This window comes from Bactrocera oleae, chromosome X (assembly GCF_042242935.1).
Source record: "Bactrocera oleae isolate idBacOlea1 chromosome X, idBacOlea1, whole genome shotgun sequence".
Classification (NCBI taxonomy): Eukaryota; Metazoa; Arthropoda; class Insecta; order Diptera; family Tephritidae; genus Bactrocera; species Bactrocera oleae.
Genome location: NC_091541.1, coordinates 34,204,744 through 34,227,175, shown reverse-complemented (window position 1 = coordinate 34,227,175; position 22,432 = coordinate 34,204,744). Strand labels below are relative to the sequence as shown.

General features: G+C 35.1%; 1 protein-coding gene across 3 annotated transcripts in view; it reads left to right on the top strand.

Moving 5' to 3' along the window:
• The window catches only part of toy (twin of eyeless), a 69,698-nt gene extending 50,212 nt beyond the window's left edge, over nt 1–19,486 (top strand). The window contains exons 6-8 of one of the 3 annotated variants that reach the window (XM_036359234.2): nt 7,498–8,009; nt 8,134–8,342; nt 12,283–19,486. In XM_036359234.2, the coding sequence (XP_036215127.1) occupies nt 7,498–8,009; nt 8,134–8,342; nt 12,283–12,395 (834 nt within the window). In that variant the 3' untranslated portion in view covers nt 12,396–19,486. Of the gene's footprint in view, nt 1–7,497; nt 8,010–8,133; nt 8,349–12,282 lie in introns of all 3 variants that reach the window. The other 2 variants (XM_036359236.2, XM_036359233.2) reach the window with 2 other exon arrangements.
• The last annotated feature ends 2,946 nt before the right edge of the window (nt 19,487–22,432 follow it).

The window sequence follows — 22,432 nt, the reverse complement described above, 5'->3', positions numbered from 1 at the left end:
CAGTGCAACCCACGTGTTTTCTTGTTATACTCTCGCAACCTGTTGCTACAGAGTATAATAGTTTTGTTTACCTAACCAAAACTGTACATGCCCAGAACGCAGAAATCAGTTTTTCTCTTTTGTTTTCATTTCATTACTGTTGCCATTGCTCTATTTGTATACACAATTTTTCACACATTTTTAAAAATATAAAAGCTAAAAACTAAGATCCAACAATTAAAAATAGTCTACCTATATATAAATAAATGTATTCGACTGTGATTTTGAATTATTTTAAGAATATTTCAAATATATTCAAGTTTATTTTTTAATTACTACAAAATATCGAGACTGGAAAATCTGCGTTGCAAGAGATTGCTCTCTAACTCTCAGCTCACTCGTTTCTACTGGAAAAATCCAATTTTCGCGGATATCCTAACGTATGGTCTGTAAAAGCGGACGGTAGAAGCCGTGGTGAGTGTCCATTTACATTGCGCTCTCATAAGATAGGTTTTGCGTCGGTGACTGTTTGAAGCATGACTTTTTATTTATTATTTTTAAAGTTTTTTTACAATATGTTAATTTATTCTTACTATTAATTTATTCCTAGATAATTCAAAAAATCCTTTGACATATGTACATATGTATATACTAAATTACAGCTTATAGTATTACCTACATATAAAATTAATATAGATTTGATGCATAATGAAGTATGTTTGTTATACTTACATATATGCTTTGGTCATTAAAAGTCATCTGACATCTGAAAAGACCAAGCGGTCGCACATATACTCATACATATATAATTATGTGTGCATGTAAATAATTACGAAAGAACGCATAATGTTTGTAAATTTTTCTACAAACAACATATGAATGTACATTTTACACTCATTGCTTCATGTGAATTCTCCCTTGACACGGTCAACCAATGACCGAATCCCATGGTTTTTGTTTTCATGTCAATGTTTTACATTGTGTTGTTGGTAGAAAATCCGAAATGTGCCGAAAAAAATAAACAAAGGCTACCCGATTGCCACCGCTTCCTTTGCCGCTCTAACAGCTTTGCCTACAAATCATTGTAAATATGTATGTTTATATATGAGCATGCATACATATTGACGCAGATTTTTGTGAACAACAAAGAAATATTTTAAATCGACAAAAGCTTTGTTGCCACTTTTTTCTGTGTTTTGTGGGTTTGCGGGGTTGTCACTTTTCCCTTCAAGAGGGAACATCAGAAGTTATTTAATATATGGTTTCTAGCCATCGTCGCGAAAAGACGCTTGTAGGCAAACACATGCCCGGGGAGTATGAATGAAGCGAGTTTGCTTGTTCAAAGTGCGCCTGCGTTCATCAATGAAAATATTGTTGTTGTGTGATTTACAACAAATTTAGGATTTGTCAATTTGGCTGAGATATTGATTTCTGATGCTGCTCATGCTATTTGAGACAATTGTAGTTTTTGTACAACAACGTTTGTGTTTTTTTCTATTGGCCATCAGCCCCCCCAAACTTACATTTGCTGGCATGTATGTATGTAGGTTTGTGTATGCATTACTTATTTTGCAATGTATACGCATATTGCACGCACATGCACAAGTGGTAATATCATAAGTTCTATTCCTCCATGTGTACATACATACATACACACAAATTACATCGAAATTGCCGACGGCAAATCAATATTTGTTCGACTCCATATTGATCTACATACATACATACTTATGTACATAGATAAATTATTAATTTTGTACTAACTGAAATTAGAAAACGATTTAAAAATATATAATTTTTTTGTATAACCTTTCCCATTTTATCATGCCGCATTTGTGCAAAAAAATCTATTTTGTTCAAGTTTTATCATAAAAATAAATTTATCACGCATATGTGTAGAGGCATTTGTATTTCATTTTTCTCTTTATGTTGGTAGATACGTATTTCTACCAGAGAACGTTTTTATAAGTTCTCATTTCTGCTAAATAGTAGCAAATACATTCGAAAATGGTAAATTCCCTACTCGGTGTTATTCAGCTCTGTTAGCCGTCCAATCGAGCATCATACAAAATTCGATTTGCACCTTTGCGTTCTTCTAAGTTCTTCGGTTTAAGCGCATTCCAAAAAAGGTTCTGAATCGTTTCATAATCATCGGCGAAATATGGTCTACTTTGTAAATCTCCAGAAAACGTGTTTTTTAAATGTGTTCAGAAGTTGAGCTGGCGCAAGTGTGTATAAATAAAAGAAGACTTAGCTAGTGCATTTTCTATATGAAACAAAACGTTGCGAAGGAATTCAATATTCGCTATTCTACGAAATTATGAATGAATTACAATCATACAGCGTGGCTACTAATCGTGCTACAAAACAAACTGTAATCACTGTTTTTTTAACCAATGCATAACGGTTATTTTTATACTCTCGTAACATGTTGCTACAGAGTATAATAGTTTTGTTCACCTAACGGTTGTTTGTATCACCTAAAACGAATCGAGTTAGATATAGGGTTATATATACAATACATATATAAATGATCAGGATGAAGAGACGAGTTGAAATCCGAGTGACTGTCTGTCCGTCCGTCCGTGCAAGCTGTAACTTGAATAAAAATTTAGATATCTTTATGAAACTTACACATATTTCTTGGTACCGTAAGACGGTTGGTATTGCAGATGGGCATAATCGGACCAAAGCCACGCCCAAAAAACGCCATTAATCAAAAACAAATAAATTGCCATAACTAAGCTCCACAATAAGATACAAGACTGGTAAACAGGATCACATTAGGGAGCGGCTTCTGCGGTTTAAACTTTTTTTAAAAAGTGGGCGTGGTCCTACCCCTAACATATTAATTGTGCATGTCTCCTAAACCACTGAAGCTACAATAAAAAAATTCTTTTAGCACCTCTATCGACAGTCAGGACGAAATGGGTGAAATCAATCGGATTACAACCACGGATTACAACCACGCCTATTTCTCATATAACTCCATTTTAAATTCCATCAGATTCTTTCACTTTCTACTATGCAAATCAAGCAGTAATCTTTGTATCGGAGTAAAACTTTGTGTGAATAATGCGTTTAAAGTATGCCACCTTGTGACCAAAAATTGTCTACATTGAACTAAAATTGTTCAAGCCCCTAGATACTGAATTTCTGGACCCCAGTGCCTATAGTGGACCTTTCATCGAAAATAACGGTCAATGTGTAAGATATACCATTGAAATTCATATAATAAAATAAATAAATTAAACTTTCGATAATAGTATGTCTTTGTGTCAAAAATGGGATGAATCGGGTCAATACTTCCTTTAATATAAAGTTTTGCCAACACCTGAAGTAATTTCTCGGTCTTTAATCTTTGCAATTTGCGAGAGTATAAAATGTTCGGTTACTCGCAACTTTATTTTATTATATATAATTAACTATTTTTGAAAATTATGGACCGTAAATGACCTCCATGCTCAGCCACGTATATGCGACACAAACTAGAAAATTATTCATTGCGGCCTTAAGGGTTGAATTCGGGATTACCTCAATTATCGATTTAATGGACTGTTTCATTCAGTCAGGTTTCTGGGTTTTATTTTGTACACCTTTTGCTTGACATAACCCTATCAAAAAGTCTGATGCAGACAGGTCAAGTGACCTTGGGGGCCAGCGGAAAGTGGAGTTTCTTAATATAAATTTCTGGTTTTAAAATTTTCGTTGGAGCTCCGCAATAACCGATCTTTATGTGCAGTTGCTCCGTCTTGCTGGTACCAAACACTCTTGAAAGTGTTTTTTTTTTTAGTTTTATAGTTTATTACTATTTTTACTGTCACTCGAAGTTGGAACCTCAAAAAAAATGCACGTGGGTGGCCCGGGTGATTTTGGCTCTTGATGTTATCTGAAATGAAATATTCTTGATTATTCTCAATCTATAGACATGTCGTTCTGATCAGAACTACTGAAGTTAAATTTCAAGGGTAAATAACAAAATAGCGGACTTTGAAAAAAAAGTCCTTTTATTTTAGAAAAGAAAGGGTTGTAAAATAAAAAGTTAGGGGTTTCGTTAGTACCGACGAGAACTGTATGTGTGAAGAACAGGCTGTTAAAATTTAAAAGCAATCGGTTCAGTAGAAAAGTTAGGACCCGGGCCGACCCGAAAAACAATGTTTTGAGAAAAACGCGTTTAAAGTTCAACAACCGTAAAGGTTGGACTCCGAGGCGCTCTAGGAAACTCGTTATAACTCCCGAAATATTTCGAATTTCTGTCTGAAATATTTACAATATACTTGTATTCTCAAGACATTGTACTTTCAAACCAAGCAAAAAAAAAGTTTCGATTTTTTAAACCCAAGTTACCAGACTACTACCTTAATGAACCTGCGCACCACACAGTGGCTCGTTCTGGGTGAAGTTCCGTCTCGTGGGTTATTTCTAGATTTGATTCACTCCATATACGGCAAATATGCTTGTTTACATTTCATAGTAGATCAAAATGGTCCTCATCAGACATAAACAGGCAATTTATCAAGTTATTTTCTTCCTCCATTCCAATAATTTTTTGGCAAAATTCCAGCCGAATAGGCAAATCTAGAGGGTTTAACCGGCTTGTTATTTGAACTTTGTACAGGTTTAAGTCATCATAAATTATCAGTTGTAATGACCGTCTGCTAACTCCAAGTTGCGCCGATAAGTTGCGAGTCGAAACTCTTGGATTTGCCTGAATTGATGATGCAACAGGCGCAATTGTTTCTTGAACACGAACATACGGATCTCGATGGTATGGTCTTCTTGCAATACTTCCAGATTCGGCAAACATGTTTACCAACCTCATAATGGTCCATCTACTCAGAGGAGTGCCGCCAAAATCCCGTCTGAATTCCCTTTGGACGGAAATGACGGACTGCAAAACATGGTACCACTGCACTATCCAAACCCTCTTTTCGGTATCCCAAGCATTAATTTTTGAAAACCTTGAATAATAACCTGTCAAATAAGAAAAAAACTATGTCGATTACTCACATAGAAAAAAAGTTAATACGGTTTGTTTTGGTAGCACGATACGTGAGCCACCCTGTATTTGATATCTTATAGCCTTGACAGACGGCAGCATTAAACCCAATTGACTGGATTAATCGGGGTTCATTCAGGAGTTACTAAAGCTAACTCCGCTGCTAAATGCAAACAAAATTTTAGGGAGTTAGTGTCATTTTCGTTGCCGACGTTGTTTAAAATTGACAGCTGTACTCTATTGTGAATGAAAAATTACCAACACTGAAACTTGTTTTTCAAAAATAATTGTAATCGTAAACAAGAAAACACGAATAAAAAGAATAATTAAGCAACTTTAGTATATAGTATATTTCTTTTAAATCAAGATTATTACCTTTGTTTTAATTTGAGATGGCATTAAGAAAGAAACGTTCAAAACAAACTTCACGATGAAATGAAGCTGCTTGGAATTGCTTCAAATTTCAATCAGCTGTTCATTAACTCCCAATGCTGGTGTCTGTTACCTAAACATTTAGATCTGATTAAGTGCGCAGTTAATCGGCGTTTTCTTTTCCTACAAAAGTGTTGCATTTATTCCGCTCTATACTCGGACTGTCAAACATGCGTGCATTTTTATCAAAATTCTTTCAGGTTTAGGCTTTCCCAAATTATGCAAAGTAGCTTTCAAATGCTTTCAAATTGCTACATTAGGTTCATCCGAACGTCTGTTTCCGAAAAGAAGTCAAACAGTTAAAAGAAACAGAATAAAACCTAAAGGGTTGAACAAAATTCTAGTGGCACAAATCCTAGGAAAAGAATATTTATTGCAGTAAAAACTAACTTAAATGTATGTGGAGTTGGCTTTGACTTAATTTGTTTATATTATTTATGTTTTATTAAAAATTGTTACACTTAAAATTGAGTAGCAATATTATTTATAAGGACAACAAAGAAGGTTTCCTTAATTTGCTGTTTTATGGTTTTTAAAACAATTTTTGTTACATACTGTAAAAGTGATGCTTCGATTTGTCGCATTTTTATTCGATACATCGATATCAACTTTTGATGCGTCTTATTGAATAAAACATCGATGTTTTCTTCTTTGTAGCTAATTCCACTAGATTCCGAAATGAAGTTATCAAAATAGAAACTAATAATCCCTTGAAACATTTCATTCATATAAAACTTCAAGCAAGATGAAAAGTTATACTAGCTTAAACTTATTAAAATTGTGCTCATTACGATTATGTAAAAAATAGCTCGGTCTCATCAGAGATAACCTAGTTCATTTCTTACAGACCTATGTACTTTAAATAAGTAAGGAAGAGCTGGTGTAACCGAACATTTTATACTCTCGCATTTTTCAAAGATCAAAGACGGGGCATATTTTCATTTCAATACTCTTCTTACATATTAAAGAAGTACGGAAGGACAATGTTCGGTGGTAATAGATCATTTTATACTCTTCTTATACAAGTATATTAAAGAAGTATGGAAGGACTATGTTCGGTGGTAACGGATCATTTTATACTCTCTCAATTTGCAAGGATCAAAGACGGGGAAATATTGTAAGGTGTTGGCAAAACTTTATTTTAGAAAACGTTGCGAAAAAAAAACATTCATTATTCAGGGAAAGCTTGAATGGATTGTATTTGTATTTGGTATCTTATTAACTTATATGGATTATAGGTCATAGCCTCACTTAGTTTTATTGCTATATTTTACCTCGTGATAACTATTATAAGAGCAAATTTATTTGTCATTTGAGCCATTCAAAATAGTAAAACTGATCTTAAATATGCAAAACAAAAAATTGTAGCATTGAAGATAGCGGTTATACCATTTTAATGAGGTATCCGCATACTCTGTTGTACGAATTTAACTCGATATCTTTATTACTGGTTTAACATATAATTTTTTTGGCAGGAGAGCAGAAGCGAGCAGTGAAATGGCGAATCGAAGACAGCTATAATTTCAACCGAAGAGGCTAAACTTAATATATAGGAATTTTATCAATTTTTGGCTTTACGGCATATTATTACCAGTCAAAGATGCTCTATGAGTTGAATTAAAAACCTCGCAGATTGACCGAAGTCAAGCTGAAGATCGAAAATCTTCATATACGGTATATAGGAGTTACGGGAAGTTTTGACTCGATTACGATATATAAAAAGCTTTACATTATACAATTTTTCCAACGAGCACAGAAACAGTTTTCTTTTAAGCAAGTCCCTAGACGATGAAACGAATGTACAGTTTTATTGACGTTAACTCGACAATATTTCTCCTAGAAAATCGAAAGTTCGAATTCTTTTATAGAACTAAATATAACCTATATCCAATGCTAGGATATTTTCTTAAATGGATTTACACCCCGTAATACATTTGCTTATTTCGTTATTAATATTACTTCTTTCAAAGTATTTATTATGATTGTTTTTTTATTATTTGTTTTGGTTTTTTGTTTAAATTTATGTTCGAAATCCTTTTAAACAGTAAACACATCAAATTTAATTTACCACAATCCTTCCACACTAGGTATGGTTTTCGAACCGACGGGCAAAATGGAGACGCGAAGAAAAACTACGAACTCAACGGCGCTCAGTCGACCATGTCAGCAATAATGGCGGTTCTGTCGGTAGCCGGTCGAGCACCGGCAATACAGCTGCAATTGCCGCCGCCGGAGTGGTCAGCAACCAAAGTGGATCTGGTATTAATGGAGTTGGTGGCGTCGGAGTGGGCGGTGGTGCAACCGCCGACAACAATTCCGCTACCAACAATGGTAGCGCCGCAGAAGGTTCTAATGGAGGTGGAACAAGCGCTTCGGCAGCGGCGGCATTACCAGGAACAAGTGATGGTGGTGGTGCAGCCATTTCGACACTGGGTGATGCAGCAGCCGCAGCTGCGACAGCTGTTGTGGTTGGTGGCCATGGCAGCTCAGTTAGTCCACCTTTGCAATCTGTTGCGCCCCGCCTTCCTCTGAATACTGGTTTCAACACGATGTATTCTTCGATACCACAGCCCATCGCTACAATGGCGGAGAACTACAAGTAGGTAACCTATATTATATATTGCTTATCTCACATTGCACTAAAATTAGAGTATCTTAAGAAATATTGAGGTAATTTTTGCTAACAATGCAATATTTTGCTGATATAAATTTCTATATTTCAGTTCTATGACTTCGTCGCTGAGCTCAATGACGTCAACTTGTTTACAGCAACGCGATGGCTATCCATACATGTTTCACGATCCACTTACGTTGGGTTCTGTGCCCTATGCAGCTCACGCACGACCATCTTGCAATCCCGCCGCAGCCCATCAGCAGCCCCCACCACAGCATACATCGGCATACGGAGGCGGTTCAGCAAGTGCATCTAGCGGTACAGGTAGAAATAGTCGACAGCATACCTATGTGTATGTTTACGTACCTATTCCAGATATATATTCACTGCTAATCATCAGATTAGCACACTTCAGGTTTAAATAGTTTTGTTTAATTTCTTTCAAAACTAAAGAAGCTATAATTCTAAAATTATTAGCGATTATTAACGAGTAATTTTTCTACTAAATAAAACAACAATTAGGCTTTCACCTTTTTTCGCAACCTGTTCCTACAGAGTATACTAGTTTAGTTCACTTAAACGGTTGTTTGTATCACCTAATACTATCGATCTCATAGATATAGGGTTATATATATAAAAGATCAGGATGAAAAGACGAGTTGAAATCCGGGTGACTGTCTGTCCGGCTGGGCTAGCTGTAGCTTGAGTAAAAATTGAGATATCTTTATGAAGCTTGTTTTTTGGTACCGTAAGACGGTTGGTATTGCAGATGGGCGTAATCGGACCAACGCCACGCCCAAAAAACGCCATTAATCAAAAACAAATAAGTTGCCATAACTAAGCTCCACAATAAGATACAAGACTGTTATTTGGTATACGGGATCAAATTAGGGAGCGTCATCTGCGGTTTAAAAGCTTTTAAAAAAGTGGGTGTGGTTCCGTCCCCTAATAGGTTTAATGTGCATATATCCTAAGCCACTAAAGCTATGATAACAAAATTCACTGAAAATAAATGCTTTTAGCACATCTATCGATAGTGTGAAAATGGGTGAAATAACGGTACTGTTAAAAACTACTAAAAGCGCGATTAATCAAGCACGAAACACGCCAGAGGCATTAAATTTTATCTCTCGGATAGTATAAGATGACTTTATAGAAACCGATTTCCAAATTAGACAGTGGGCGTGGCACCGCCCACTTTTAAGTGAAACACCATATCTTTGTATCTGCTCAACCAAATTCGGTACGTAACATTCTTCTTATATTTCTATATTATAGTGCGAAAATGGGCGTAATCGGATTACAACCACGCCTATTTCCCATATAACACCATTTTAAATATCATCTGATTCTTTTACTTTCCACTATGGAAATCAAGCAACAATGATGCTTGCTTTTCGTGAATAATGCGTTTAAAGTATGCCGCCTTGTGAATTAAAATTGTCTAAATCGAACAAAAACTGTTCAAGCCCGTAGGTACTGAATATGTGGACCCCAGTGCCTATAGTGGACCTTTCATCGAAAATAACGGTCAATGTGTAAGATATATCATTGAAATTCATATAATAAAATAAATAAATGAAACTCTCGATAATAGTATGTCTTTGTGTCAAAAATGGGATGAATCGGGTCAATACTTCCTTTAATATAAAATTTTGCCAACACCTGAAGTAATTTCCCGAGCTTTGATCCTTGCAAGTTGCGAGAGTATAAAATGTTCGGTTACACCTGAGCTTAGAACTTCCTTACTTGTATTATATATTATTTAGAAATCAAAAAAAAATTAACAATTTAAATTAGGTCATTAAGTTAGCACATATCACTTTTTATAGAATTCTTTAACATTTTTAGACAAAAACATATTTGTAAACTTATGTATTAACTAATTTAAACATTTGTAGATTATTTTAATAATGAGTCGACCGCTCCTTGCTGAAAATGATTTCAAAGGTTCGATTGGAAAGCGATTCGTACAATTTTTAATCTAATTTAAGGAAATTGGTGATTAAGCCATTTTAATCATTTCAACTAATTTTTCTTTAATATAATACTGCCGACTAGACTAGAAAACTTTGTAAGCCATCCATTCCCACACCTTTTTTATTACATTGATGTCGGGTGAGTAAGGCACCCAATGCATTAAATCGACGTTTTGTCCTTTAATCCCGGACTTAAACACCCGGGTAGTGTAAATCGGTGTTTTATCGCATCGTGAAGAAAAGCAGTTTCAGTTTCATATTCATTCATATTTGAATTCAAAAATTACAGTACTATATGAGAAGATGGCTGCACACCGCTCACACGACTATGTAGTCGTTCCAACTGATGTTCCTCCTTCCGAAGATAATAATTGGATCCATCGTTCCTTCCAAATTAGTTTTTTTTTCATCTGAAAAAACAACATAGTGCCAATCTGACTTTAAGGATATGTGCTCCGGTGCAAAATGTGATCGTGTTTTTTTTCGGGGAACCTTAAGTGGTGTTTTTTGGTTAGTTTTAATAAATATGGGGCATTTCTTGGCCCAATTGATAAGCTCACTTTAACGCCAGCATTTGCCCTGATCTTGGCAATCGATTCATGAGAGTTGGATGTTTTTCTCAAAATTGCCCTCGTGTTAACTTTTTTCTGATAACCCAAAAATAAAGCACACTTTTCGGCTAAAAAGAACAGAAAACAACAATATAACGGGACATTCTTATAGCATGTTTTCTTTACCAGTGATTATTCATACAAAGATAAGAGAATAAGCAAATAATAAAGTAGCTGCAAATAAATAACCAAAAAATCTGAAGAAATTGTATTAGGCTGCTAACCTGGTGACGCGCAGTGTACATATATAAATATTTACGACTACTCTTCCTTAGACTGAACTGCTTTCCATATATTCGCCATGAGACTTGAGTTTATCCAATAATAATCAACAAATGCTAAAGGTGGTTGCTAAAACTAGACCACAATAATACAGCTTGGGGCTTATAATTGTATCTAGATTTAAACAAAGATTATGATTCCATCTCATATATTTATACTCTCGCAACCTGTTGCTACAGAGTATAATAGTTTTGTTCACCTAACGGTTGTTTGTATCACCTAAAACTAATCGAGTTAGATATAGGGTTATATATATATAAATGATCAGGATGAAGAGACGAGTTGAAATCCGGGTGACTGTCTGTCCGTCCGTCCGTCTGTCCGTCCGTCCGTGCAAGCTCTAACTTGAGTAAAAATTTAGCTATCTTTATGAAACTTGGTAGACATGTTTCTTGGTACCGTGAGACGGTTGGTATTGCAGATGGGCGTAATCGGACCACTGCCACGCCCACAAAACGCCATTAATCAAAAACAAATAAATTGCCATAACTAAGCTCCGCAATAAGATACAAGACTATTAATTAGTACACAGGATCACATTAGGGAGGGGCATCTGCAGTTAAATTTGTTTTTTAAGTGGGCGTGGTCCCGCCTCTAATAGGTTTAATGTGCATATCTCCTAAACCGCTAATGCTATAATAACAAAATTCATTGGAAGCAAATGTTTTTAGCACCTCTATTGACGGTGTGAAAATAGTTGAAATCGGGTGGCAACTCCGCCCACTCCCCATATAACGGTACTGTTAAAAACTACTAAAAGCGCGATAAATCAAGCACTAAACACGCCAGAGACATTAAATTTTATCTCAGGGATGGTATAAGATGACTTTATAGGAACTGCGTTCAAAATTAGACAGTGGGCGTAGCACCGCCCACTTTTAGGTGAAAACCCATATCTTGGAATATGGTTAACCGATTTCAACCAAATTCGGTGCATAACGTTCTTTTCATGTTTCTATGTCATAGTGCGAAAATGGGCGAAATCGGACTACAATCACGCCTACTTCCCATATAACACCATTTTAAATTCCATCTGATTCTTTCACTTTCCACTATGCAAATCAGGCAACAATGACTGTATCGGGATAAAACTTTGCGTGAATAATGCGATTAAAGTATGCCACCTTGTGGCCAAAAATTGTCTAAATCGAACCAAAACTGTTTAAGCCCCTAAGTACTAAATATGTGGACCCCAGTGCCTATAGTTGACCTTCTACCGAAAATATCAGCCAATCCACAAATAAATCTCAAACGGGTATACTATTTGACTTTGCGAGAGTATAAAATGTTCGGTTACTTAGCCCTTCCTTACTTGTTTTAATTATTTATTTACATACAATTTATTAATTTAACTTTGAATACTATATGAGCTCATTTATATTTCAGATAACCATACATTTGCAGGTGTCATCTCGGCAGGTGTGTCTGTACCTGTGCAAATACCAGCACAAAGTGCAAGCGATTTAACCAGCACTAATTACTGGCCCCGTCTCCAGTGATCTACACTGTTACTTACTCAGTCGTCAGCCGCATCAGTAGCCAACGTCGGAACAGGTCAGTCGTCAGTTGGTTCTCTATCCGGTTCGCCTCGCCCAGACATTACTGTTTCTGCTGCGGCTGCCGCAGCAGCTGCGGTGGCAAACGCAGCCGCCGCAACGTCCGTTGCTGCAGCAGCAGCCGCGGCAGCTGTTGCTTCTGCGGCTATAACCGCGAGCGCTAATGCAGTAAGCGGCAGCAGTGGTGGCTTTGTCAGCATAGGCACACCTTCACCTGTCGGCAGCAATGCAAGCAGCAGTCATAGTACGTTCAGTGGTTGCAACACCGGCGGCGGACTAGAAGTCAATGCAAGAGCAGCAATAGTAGAAGCGACAAATAACACAATTGACGAGTTCAATGAGAACGAAACTATCGGCCCGGGTACAAGAACATCGGCAGAAACCATTTTGGCAACACCACCACCTACACTGATGCTAACTGTTCAACAACAACAACAGCAAGACATACAAAGAGTAATGCAGCAACAACAACACCATCACTATTCACATCCCCATTACAGCCATCATGTGCATGGTCACCACCACCAATATCAACAGTTACACCATTTGCATCAACATCAGCAATATCTAAGCGTTCATGCAGCACAACAGCAACGACACCCACAAATGCAGTCCCACAAGCAGCAGCAAAATCAAATGCAAACGGTTTTACAACATCACCCACATTCGCTGCTGCATGCACATCCACAACAGCAGAATGAACCGCACTCTTACCACTAGCGATAAATGAACAATTATAAAAAACAGGATACGTGAACCTCTTACTTATACATATTTTGTCGGCCTTCGATTCGCCAAAACTTAGATAGTGGCGAATCGATCAAACGACTAGTATAATCAAATATAGATAGTAAGAAGGAGATTATACCACATAAAGAGCTATCGACATACTAGCTGCTAATAAATTCTTGGCTTGAGAACTTTGTTATTGCATTCACTGAGCAAAAAAGTTTACGTACAAGGCGTTTTTGTGAAGAAACTCAATGAAGTCTATCCTTTCTTATTCATAAAAAAAACGGAAATTGATTATATTAAATTTTAATCATACATACTCGTATATTCACAAACATAAGTCTTTTCTTATTTTCTAAAGTAATAAAAAAGACAAGGATAAAAAACAAAAAAAAAAAAGGAACTTCAATTTTCAATACAAAAAAGTTTACGTACATTTTTATACTCTCGCAACATGTTGCTACAGAGTTTAATAGTTTTGTTCACCTAACGGTAGTTTGTATCACCTTAAACTAATCGAGTTAGATATATGATCAGGATGAAGAGACGAGCTGAAATCCGGGTGACTGTCTGTCCGTCCGTCTGAGCACGCTGGAACTTGAGTAAAAATTGAGATATCTTTATAAAACTTGGTACACATATTTCTTGGTACCGTAAGACGGTTGGTATTGCAGATGGGCGTAATCGGACCAAAGCCACGCCCAAAAAACGCCATTAATCAAAAACAAATAAATTGCCATAACTAAGCTCCACAATAAGATACAAGACTGGTAAACAGGATCACATTAGGGAGCGGCTTCTGCGGTTTTAAAGTGGGCGTGGTCCTACCCCTAACATATTAATTGTGCATGTCTCCTAAACCACTAAAGCTACAATAACAAAATTCTTTTAGCACCTCTATCGACAGTCAGGACGAAATGGGTGAAATCAAGTGACAACCCCGCCCACTCCCCATATAACGGTACTGTTAAAAACTACTAAAAGCGCGATAAATCAAGCACTAAACAAGCCAGAGACATTACATTTTATCTCTGGGATGGTATAAGATGATTCTATAGGAACCACGTTCAAAATTAGATAGTGGGCGTGGCACCGTCCACTTTTAGGTGAAAACCCATATCTTGGGATCTGCTTAACCGATTTCAACAAAATTCGGTACATAACATTCCTCTCATATTTCTATGGTATAGTACGAAAATGGGCGAAATCGGATTACAACCACGCCTATTTCCCATATAACATCCTTTTATATTCCATCTGATTTTTTTACTTTTCAGTATGCAAATCAAGCAACAATGATTATATCGGCGTAAAACTTTGCGTGAATAATAAGTATGCCCCCTTGTGACCAAAAATTAAACTCCAACCAAAACCAAAACTCTTCAAGCCCCTAGGTACAGAATATGTGGACCTCAGTGCCCATAGTTGACTTTTTACCGAAAATATCGGTCAACAAGGCGGCAAGATCCACAAAGAAATCTAAAACGAGTATACCATTTGACTTTGCGAGAGTATAAAATGTTCGGTTACATCCGAACTTAGCCTTGTTTTTTTTTTTTTGTTTTTTTGACAATATTCATTGTACGAAAAAAATCTTGCGATCACGGTTTCTTTTAGTTGGATTTTCAGACCATGAATATTTGAGGAAGTTGAATACGTAAGCTTATTTTGCTCACTTTATATTACTTGAGAAGAGGACAGAGCTGAAACTCGAAGACGGCTGTAATATCATGACAGGATGTAAAATGTTTAGTATAAATATCGTAAATCGAAAGTGTACAGTTATATTCATTTGTACATATGTATGGGTATTTGTACTTGCAGACAGACACTTTGAAGTATAGGTAAAACATAAAAAACATCTTCGTGTAAAACACAAGACCGAATAGAGCTGAATTGCAGGAAGGGGGAATAGGGTTTATTTGTGTAAAACAAGGCAAATTTTTAAGATTTTTTATTGATGAAACAATTAAAATCTATTTTTAAAACCAATAGTACAATGTAGTATGACATTTGAATGATATTCTGTTAAATTTTCATGAGAAAATATTAAAAAATACGACACTCGATGCTAGATCTTGAAATAAAAAAATTAAAATTATGTCATTAGATAATAGCTTTGCCCAGGCAATGCTGGGAAGGTTTTCGAAATTTCAAATTTTCACTTTTGAAGGAAAAAGACGATTTTTTGCGAAAAAATCGACTAATTTGTTTTTGTAAAATGAAAAATATTAACAAATTTTACAAAAAATAACCCTCCAGCGCTATCTCGTAATTTATGTATCGAAATAGTGTGCAAAATTTCAAAACGATCGGTGCAGTGGCTTTGAAGTAGTGACTGGCATCGACTTTGAAATCGTGAGCTGTTGAGAAAACGCTTTAAAATTTTGAAACCTGATGTAAACCGTTTATAAGACCGGCATCAAAACATTCGTAACTTTGTCAATTTTGCTCCAATCGACTTTGACACATTCTCTGGGCTGCCGAGAGAAAAACCGGGCCCAGGGGTAAATACCTCTGGTGCCTTAAAAACTTTATTAACTATCTTCCCACTTACTACATTAATTTTTTGAAGAATAAGTCAAATACGACGTAGTGTTTCATGCTCTGATTACATTTTCAATCAATTTGATTTCTTGTTGATGTTGGGTGGAACAAATTTGTTTGGTACGATTTTGAAAATCAATAATCTAGAAATCAGTACATACATAAACTTTTAGTCTATGTTTTCAGATTATACCGGAATATATGAATATTGGGAAAGTAAAACTTAACAGTTAATGGGAAGACAGAAACAAGTCATTCAAACATGTATTTATCGATCTAATTAATGAAAGAACGGTTCTTTTGAAATTTGTTGACTGTCGTGACTAAGTTTTTGAACATGCAGTTTAAAATCCTCCAACATTCGATTATTTGGAACTTAGAAGTGAGTTTTTCAAGTTATGGCGGCAGCGAATACGTCGTTAATACAGTGTAGCTAGTCCTGAAATCCTTCCTTGTGACTTGGAATGATCGATGTCAATTTTGTTCCTTGCTAAAGCACTAAATGAACGTTCACGACTTGAAACAGAAACGGGTAAAGTGCAAAATATTCTCAAAACGATATTATTTGGGAAAAATCAAATTCAATAAGTTGCATGGAGTAAGACGGGTTTCAAAATTTGCATCGTAAACGTGTTTGAGGTCAATAGCTTAATTGGACAACTTATCAGACACATCAACAAAATATTTTTTTGTAAAATTTTTTGCAGCTGCGTTGAGCTCATCTTTTTTCATATCATGGAACTGTCATAGAAATGAGACCGATTCGTTTATGTCACTCACTGCGGTGAATCTTCTCTTTATTCCACAGATAGCATATTTCTAACTTCAGCGTCGATGGTGGCGTTGATCTCTTCAAATTTCTTTCATTGATTGACTGAACGATTTTAAACCATATAGAGGCCATCAAAACATATTCATATTTGCTCATATATTTCAAAATTCCATTAACGTTTCGACGAGTTTCTGTCGTAAAATTGAGTTTTAACTTTTTTCAAAGCGTTTATCAATAAGGAAAGATTTTTCGCGAATGGCTTGATGGTTCTGGCAGACCTCCTTGTTTTAAAAAGACTGTTAAGTGAATTAGATATTTTGGATGTCAGAATTTTTCAACGTTGCGTGCTGCTACTGAAAATATTGATACATTTTTGAACGACACCTAAAACAGTTATTGGTCGAAGACAGAATTAAGCCGAGTCGACTGCAACCAAATTCAGCCTGTGGGCACCACAGGGCGAAAGAACTGCATACTTATTTTTACGTTGGTTGTGACTTTGCGCTCCTTAATATTTACAGCTCATATTACTACCATTACTGTAGCCATGTCTACGGCAATCTTCCAATGTTTTGCAAATTAAAGCGGCAATAGCTTTTTTAGCGTTCCTACACATTCTTAAGGTATTATGCATTCATTTAAAAAAAAAATCAAACATAAATTTTAAACTCTATTCCACTTAAAATGAGGTAGAAAGGTTATTGCGATTAAAAAACTTCCGTTGTAAAATACTTCTAATTATGCCATAATTTTGCGTTAAATCGCCGCCGTTATCACACATCGTTTTGAATTAAATTATGGGTGTCCCTGTTTAAGCGAAAAAACCTTAGTATAGTGGCGGAGTTGTATTTCTCTACTCTGAACTTGGAGAACTTATATAATAATGAGGCTTTGAATCGATTTTTCCAGCCAAAGCTGCCTGTGATACAGGCTTAGAACTTAAGAGTCATTTCCTTAATCGATTGTGTGGATAACCAAAACATTAATCACCTTGTAAGTGCTTTCGCGAAACAACGAGTTAACTAAAGCTAGTTAGCAGAAGAATTTTTATGTCGCAAAGGTTTAATACAATTGTATTTTTTGTATTTTGGCAAATTTTAGAAGTTCTGAACTTTCAAAAGTATACCAGTGGCCTTTCCTCAACGCTAGTAAAATGCTGTTGCTGCAAACTGAACCTTTAGTTTAAAAACTCGTCCAATTAGCATTCGATTCAGTTTATGTAACACTTTTTGCATATTAAAATCCTCAAAACATTGTACAACATATTCACATAAGAACATACATAAATACGTATAGATATATAATACTTGCATAAATCCATTCTAGAATAGAATGGGTAATTTCTGTTTTTGTTGGGAGACACTTGACGGAGGAATTTGCAATTCGTTAATAAGTAGAAAAAAATAATTGCAGCATAGCCGACAACGAAACTTAATATGTTATACAATTCATTTAATTAACATCCGCAATTGTGTAATTATTGATGCATAGTAAATATGTAGAGAATTAGTTTAAGTATAGATATAAGGTCAGTAGGAAATGAATGAGACATGTAAAACTGATACATCCCTTCACATTAGGATGTCCATTTTCCCAAGTTAATTGTGTTTCGGCACAAAAATATGGGTCCAGCGTAAATAACATGGGATTTATTGATATTTTGCATTAAAGAAGAAAACCGACAACCTTGGAAAAATGATATTTTAGTACAAAATTTTCCACTCTACAAAACTGGTCCGAATGATTTTTTCGTAAAAACATTCTTTTAAATATTATACGCAGTTAAAGTTATACATCAAATGATCTAAGCGTTCATACAAGTGATTTGTACATTCTGTGTTGCTCATACGACATGGTGTAACGTATATGTACTTGTATATATATGAATACAGTACATTTGATGCATAATCTTAAATATGTATAACTTTCAAAGCCTTATTTGTATGAAAAAAATCATTCCGACCTTTTTTGTGGATTGGAAAATTTTATATTCTAATATCACTGTTTTAAATTGTGGATTAATTTGCTTTGGAGATAAAAACTTTATTGCAAAGGATCAAAAAATCCCATATAAATATATATAAAATATATAGTAAACGTAATTGGTAATTTGGAACGGTTTAAATTAAAAATAAAGAGCTTGTTTACATTGGACCCTTCCCTTTAGGGCAAAAACGGAAACTTCAGAGGGACGTATTAAAAAACAAATCAACTTGGGAAATAACTGACACCCTACTTCCCATGAACGTTAAAAATATTATAGAGCTACAATGTAGATACTAGTACATCTCTTACATCACGTACATATTTACACATGCATGGTATTTGATTTATTTGCATTTAAGGATCTACATATGGAATTATTCTACGAATTATTTATAATTGTCATTTTCGAATTAAGTGTAATCATGTAAGAAACATTACATTATTTACATTACTTTGTATCTACATATACATATATATATATATATATATACATAAATGGCTCCATTCACTAGTAAATACATTTATGTGTACACACATGTTATGTGAATAGGTAGAGTTCATAAAATTTATATTTATATTACCCTGGATGTATATGTAGACAATTACATACATACACACATGTATAAATGCGCAAAAATATAAATTCATATATTTTCTGTACGAAATAGCCATCTAACATATAAATACAGGTATGTGTATTATAGTATAAGTAGTAAATGGATTAACAATTGAATATAACATATATATAAATATATATATATATATTTGTATATATATATATAATATACATTGTATATTTACTTACATATATGTATATACATATTGCACTTGCAAGTGCGGGTTTTGTTGTAAAACAATAATAACAAATAAACAAATGCAATATTTCCCTTGATGTGTGAAATATATTGGTTGTGGTATTTGCTATATGAGACGATTAAGCATAAATTTTTTCCTGAAGAACTTATTAATAAATACCAGCTGAGCCCCCAAATTAAAATTGGCATTGTTTTATAATTTAATATTGACCATCCCCAAACACAAGTGCCGGCAACATCTCCCTTCCCATTTCTTTTTTTGGTGCCTGTAGTAAACTGCTGAATTCTTGTAAGCGCGAACAACATTAAACCCACCTCAAAAAATCGCAGTGCTCATGCAAATTGAAATGAATTGAAATATTTGTTGTTGTCTAACCACTGGAAAAGCTACTCAAAAATAAGAGTTACACCTCAGCACTGACATAATTAAATTTAAGTAACAACCATATAATACAAATTTTCTTGAGTAAAAAATAATGTGCTGAAAAAATTAAATTTTGAAACAATTATGTGTAGTTTGACCTTCATTAAAGGCATATAAATTAGATCTCATACTGAACCAAAGTTAAATACACGCATACAAATGTTGATAACAACCCCTCACATGCCACTAATGAAAAATGGTACATGGAACTGTGTAATGTTATACAAAGTAGAAATGTAAGGCGCATACAAATTTTGTTCAAGTGTCAAATTATTGTGCGTATACATACATGTTTAAATACCAGATATTTAAACACAACAATACATCGACATATACTATATAAAACGGGTGCGTCAGTTAACTAAGGAGCTCAAAACACAAATAAGTATTGAAATATTTCCAATATTATTGTATAATGCATTGATTAACAACATGAGGTCGATTCAGCTACAAAGTTAAAAGTAACATTGCGTTTAATATGCCGTATCTTTGCAAAAGTAACAAAGGCGTCTACATCTCTACTGACGTATCGAGAGGAAGTTTACATATAGCCTTTCTATTATGCAAGCCATGACTGTTACCGAAAATTGCGTAGGCTGGGGTATTCTTGATTGTCGTAAAAAGTTGCATAGATGAAAGGGAGTATAATTAAGAAACTGAAAAGACGTGTTCAAATTCTCTTTGTACGGCTGGTGTATAGCATTTATTGAATAACATGTGATGAATCTTTGCTATAATAATCTCTGTACGTCATTGAATGCTTTCACCTTCCAGCAAACTTCAAAAAACCATCGGCAATCGGCTTGGTACAACCTTTTTTATGTTCAGGTGAAGTTTGATCTCCAGGTATCAATTAGTGTGGTATGACGCCAAAAAATTTCCTAGCGATCTTTATATTATATATTATTATTTATTGGGTCAATGGACTCATAGCATATTCCCCAAAACATAAACAATTGCCATCTGGCGAATGCGGTGTCAATTAGTCTGTGTTAGGTAGCTGTTTGTTTGTCTGGGTCAACGGACTCATAACGCGTTCTCTGAAGCTGATTTTCAGTCAAAAATCTGACGAATACGCATACGGTAGCCATGACTTTGGTATCGTGTTTGGCCAACAAGTCACTCACAATCATGCTAGAATGTGAAGGCTCATTCAGGTCTTTTGGTACTAGTCTAGCATAATTTCATGCCCAAAATATTTTCCAGAATGGTTCAGTCGATACATAAGCGATATTGAGTTCCTCTGCCATTTTTTTTGCCAACACTGCAATTTTCAAGCATTGTTTCTTTGACTTTTTCGATGTTATCGTCCTTAACAGAGGTGAATGGCCGACTTGCATGAGACAAGTTTTCGATAACTTCATGACCTTAATAGAATGCTTTATGCCACTTAAATATTTATGCTCGTAATAAAGTAGACTCCCCAAAACACTCCTGCAACGTTTTCTACGATTCCGTGGCCGGCATTTTATTGAAAACAAAAAATTTCAAGCACACTGGTTGTTAATTTTTTTTTTTTTATTGTAGAAAAAATCCGCCGTAAACAAACAGTTGCTAAGCACACACTAATTGACATATGGAGATCAAACTACACAAAAAAAATATTGTATCAATCTATTTCATACTCTTGCAACTTGCAAGGAACAATGGTAGAGGAACACCTTCAGGTTTTGGCAAAACTTTATATTAAACTAGGGAATGTACCGCCTTGACTTCATCTATTTTTGGCGAGAGATTTCATTAAAATTTCTTACATATTGAGCGATAGATACGATATAAAGTGAACCCGAAGTTTGAACATATTTATGTTAGGTTTATGGGGGGTATGGAAAGTGTTGACCTGCTTTTACCCACTATTGGCACAAGTTATAGTTCGACAATTTTTTGACGTAAATGAAATATCGTGAGGGCATTCGTGTAAAGTTTTATTCTGATAACTTTATTGATGTTTGATTTATATATATACTGTAAAGTGAAAGAATCAGATGTAAATTAAACGTTCGATATATGGGATCGTTTATATACTGTAAAGTGAAATAATCAGATGTAATTTAAACGTTCGTTATATGGAAAATAGGCGTGGTTATCATCCGATTTCGCCCATTTTCGCACTATCTGATAGGAATGTTTGGGTAACCACACCAAATTTGATTGTAATCGGTCAAGTAGTTCTTGAGGTATAGAATTTCACCTCAAGATGTTTGGTGCCACGCCCATTGTCCAATTTTCACACTAGCTCCTATAAAGGCCCTCTCTATCATCCTGGTTGTGAAATTTAATGTTTGTGGCTCATTTATTCAGTGAATTATCGTACTTTTAGTAGTTTTCAACATAACCGTTATATGGTGAGTGGGTGTGGTTATTATCTGATTTTACCAATGTGCACAAAATTTGAAGAGGTGATAAAATGACTTCTTCTCAGCAAATTTGGTTGAAATAGCTTAAGCGGATTGGAAGATATGTATATTAAACCATTTAGGTGGCGGACTTCAAGAAAAATTTTTACCCCACAGGTGTCCCCAGCTACTGCGATCTCTTATACCAAATTATAGTTTTGTATCTTAATTTTCATCTTAGTTATAACTTGTTAAAAGTTTTCCGCTTTTGGGTGCCAAGGAAGATGTGCATCAAGTTTCATCAAAGTATATTAACTTTTACTCAAGTCGGACAGACGGACGGATAGACACAGACAGTCACTCGGAAT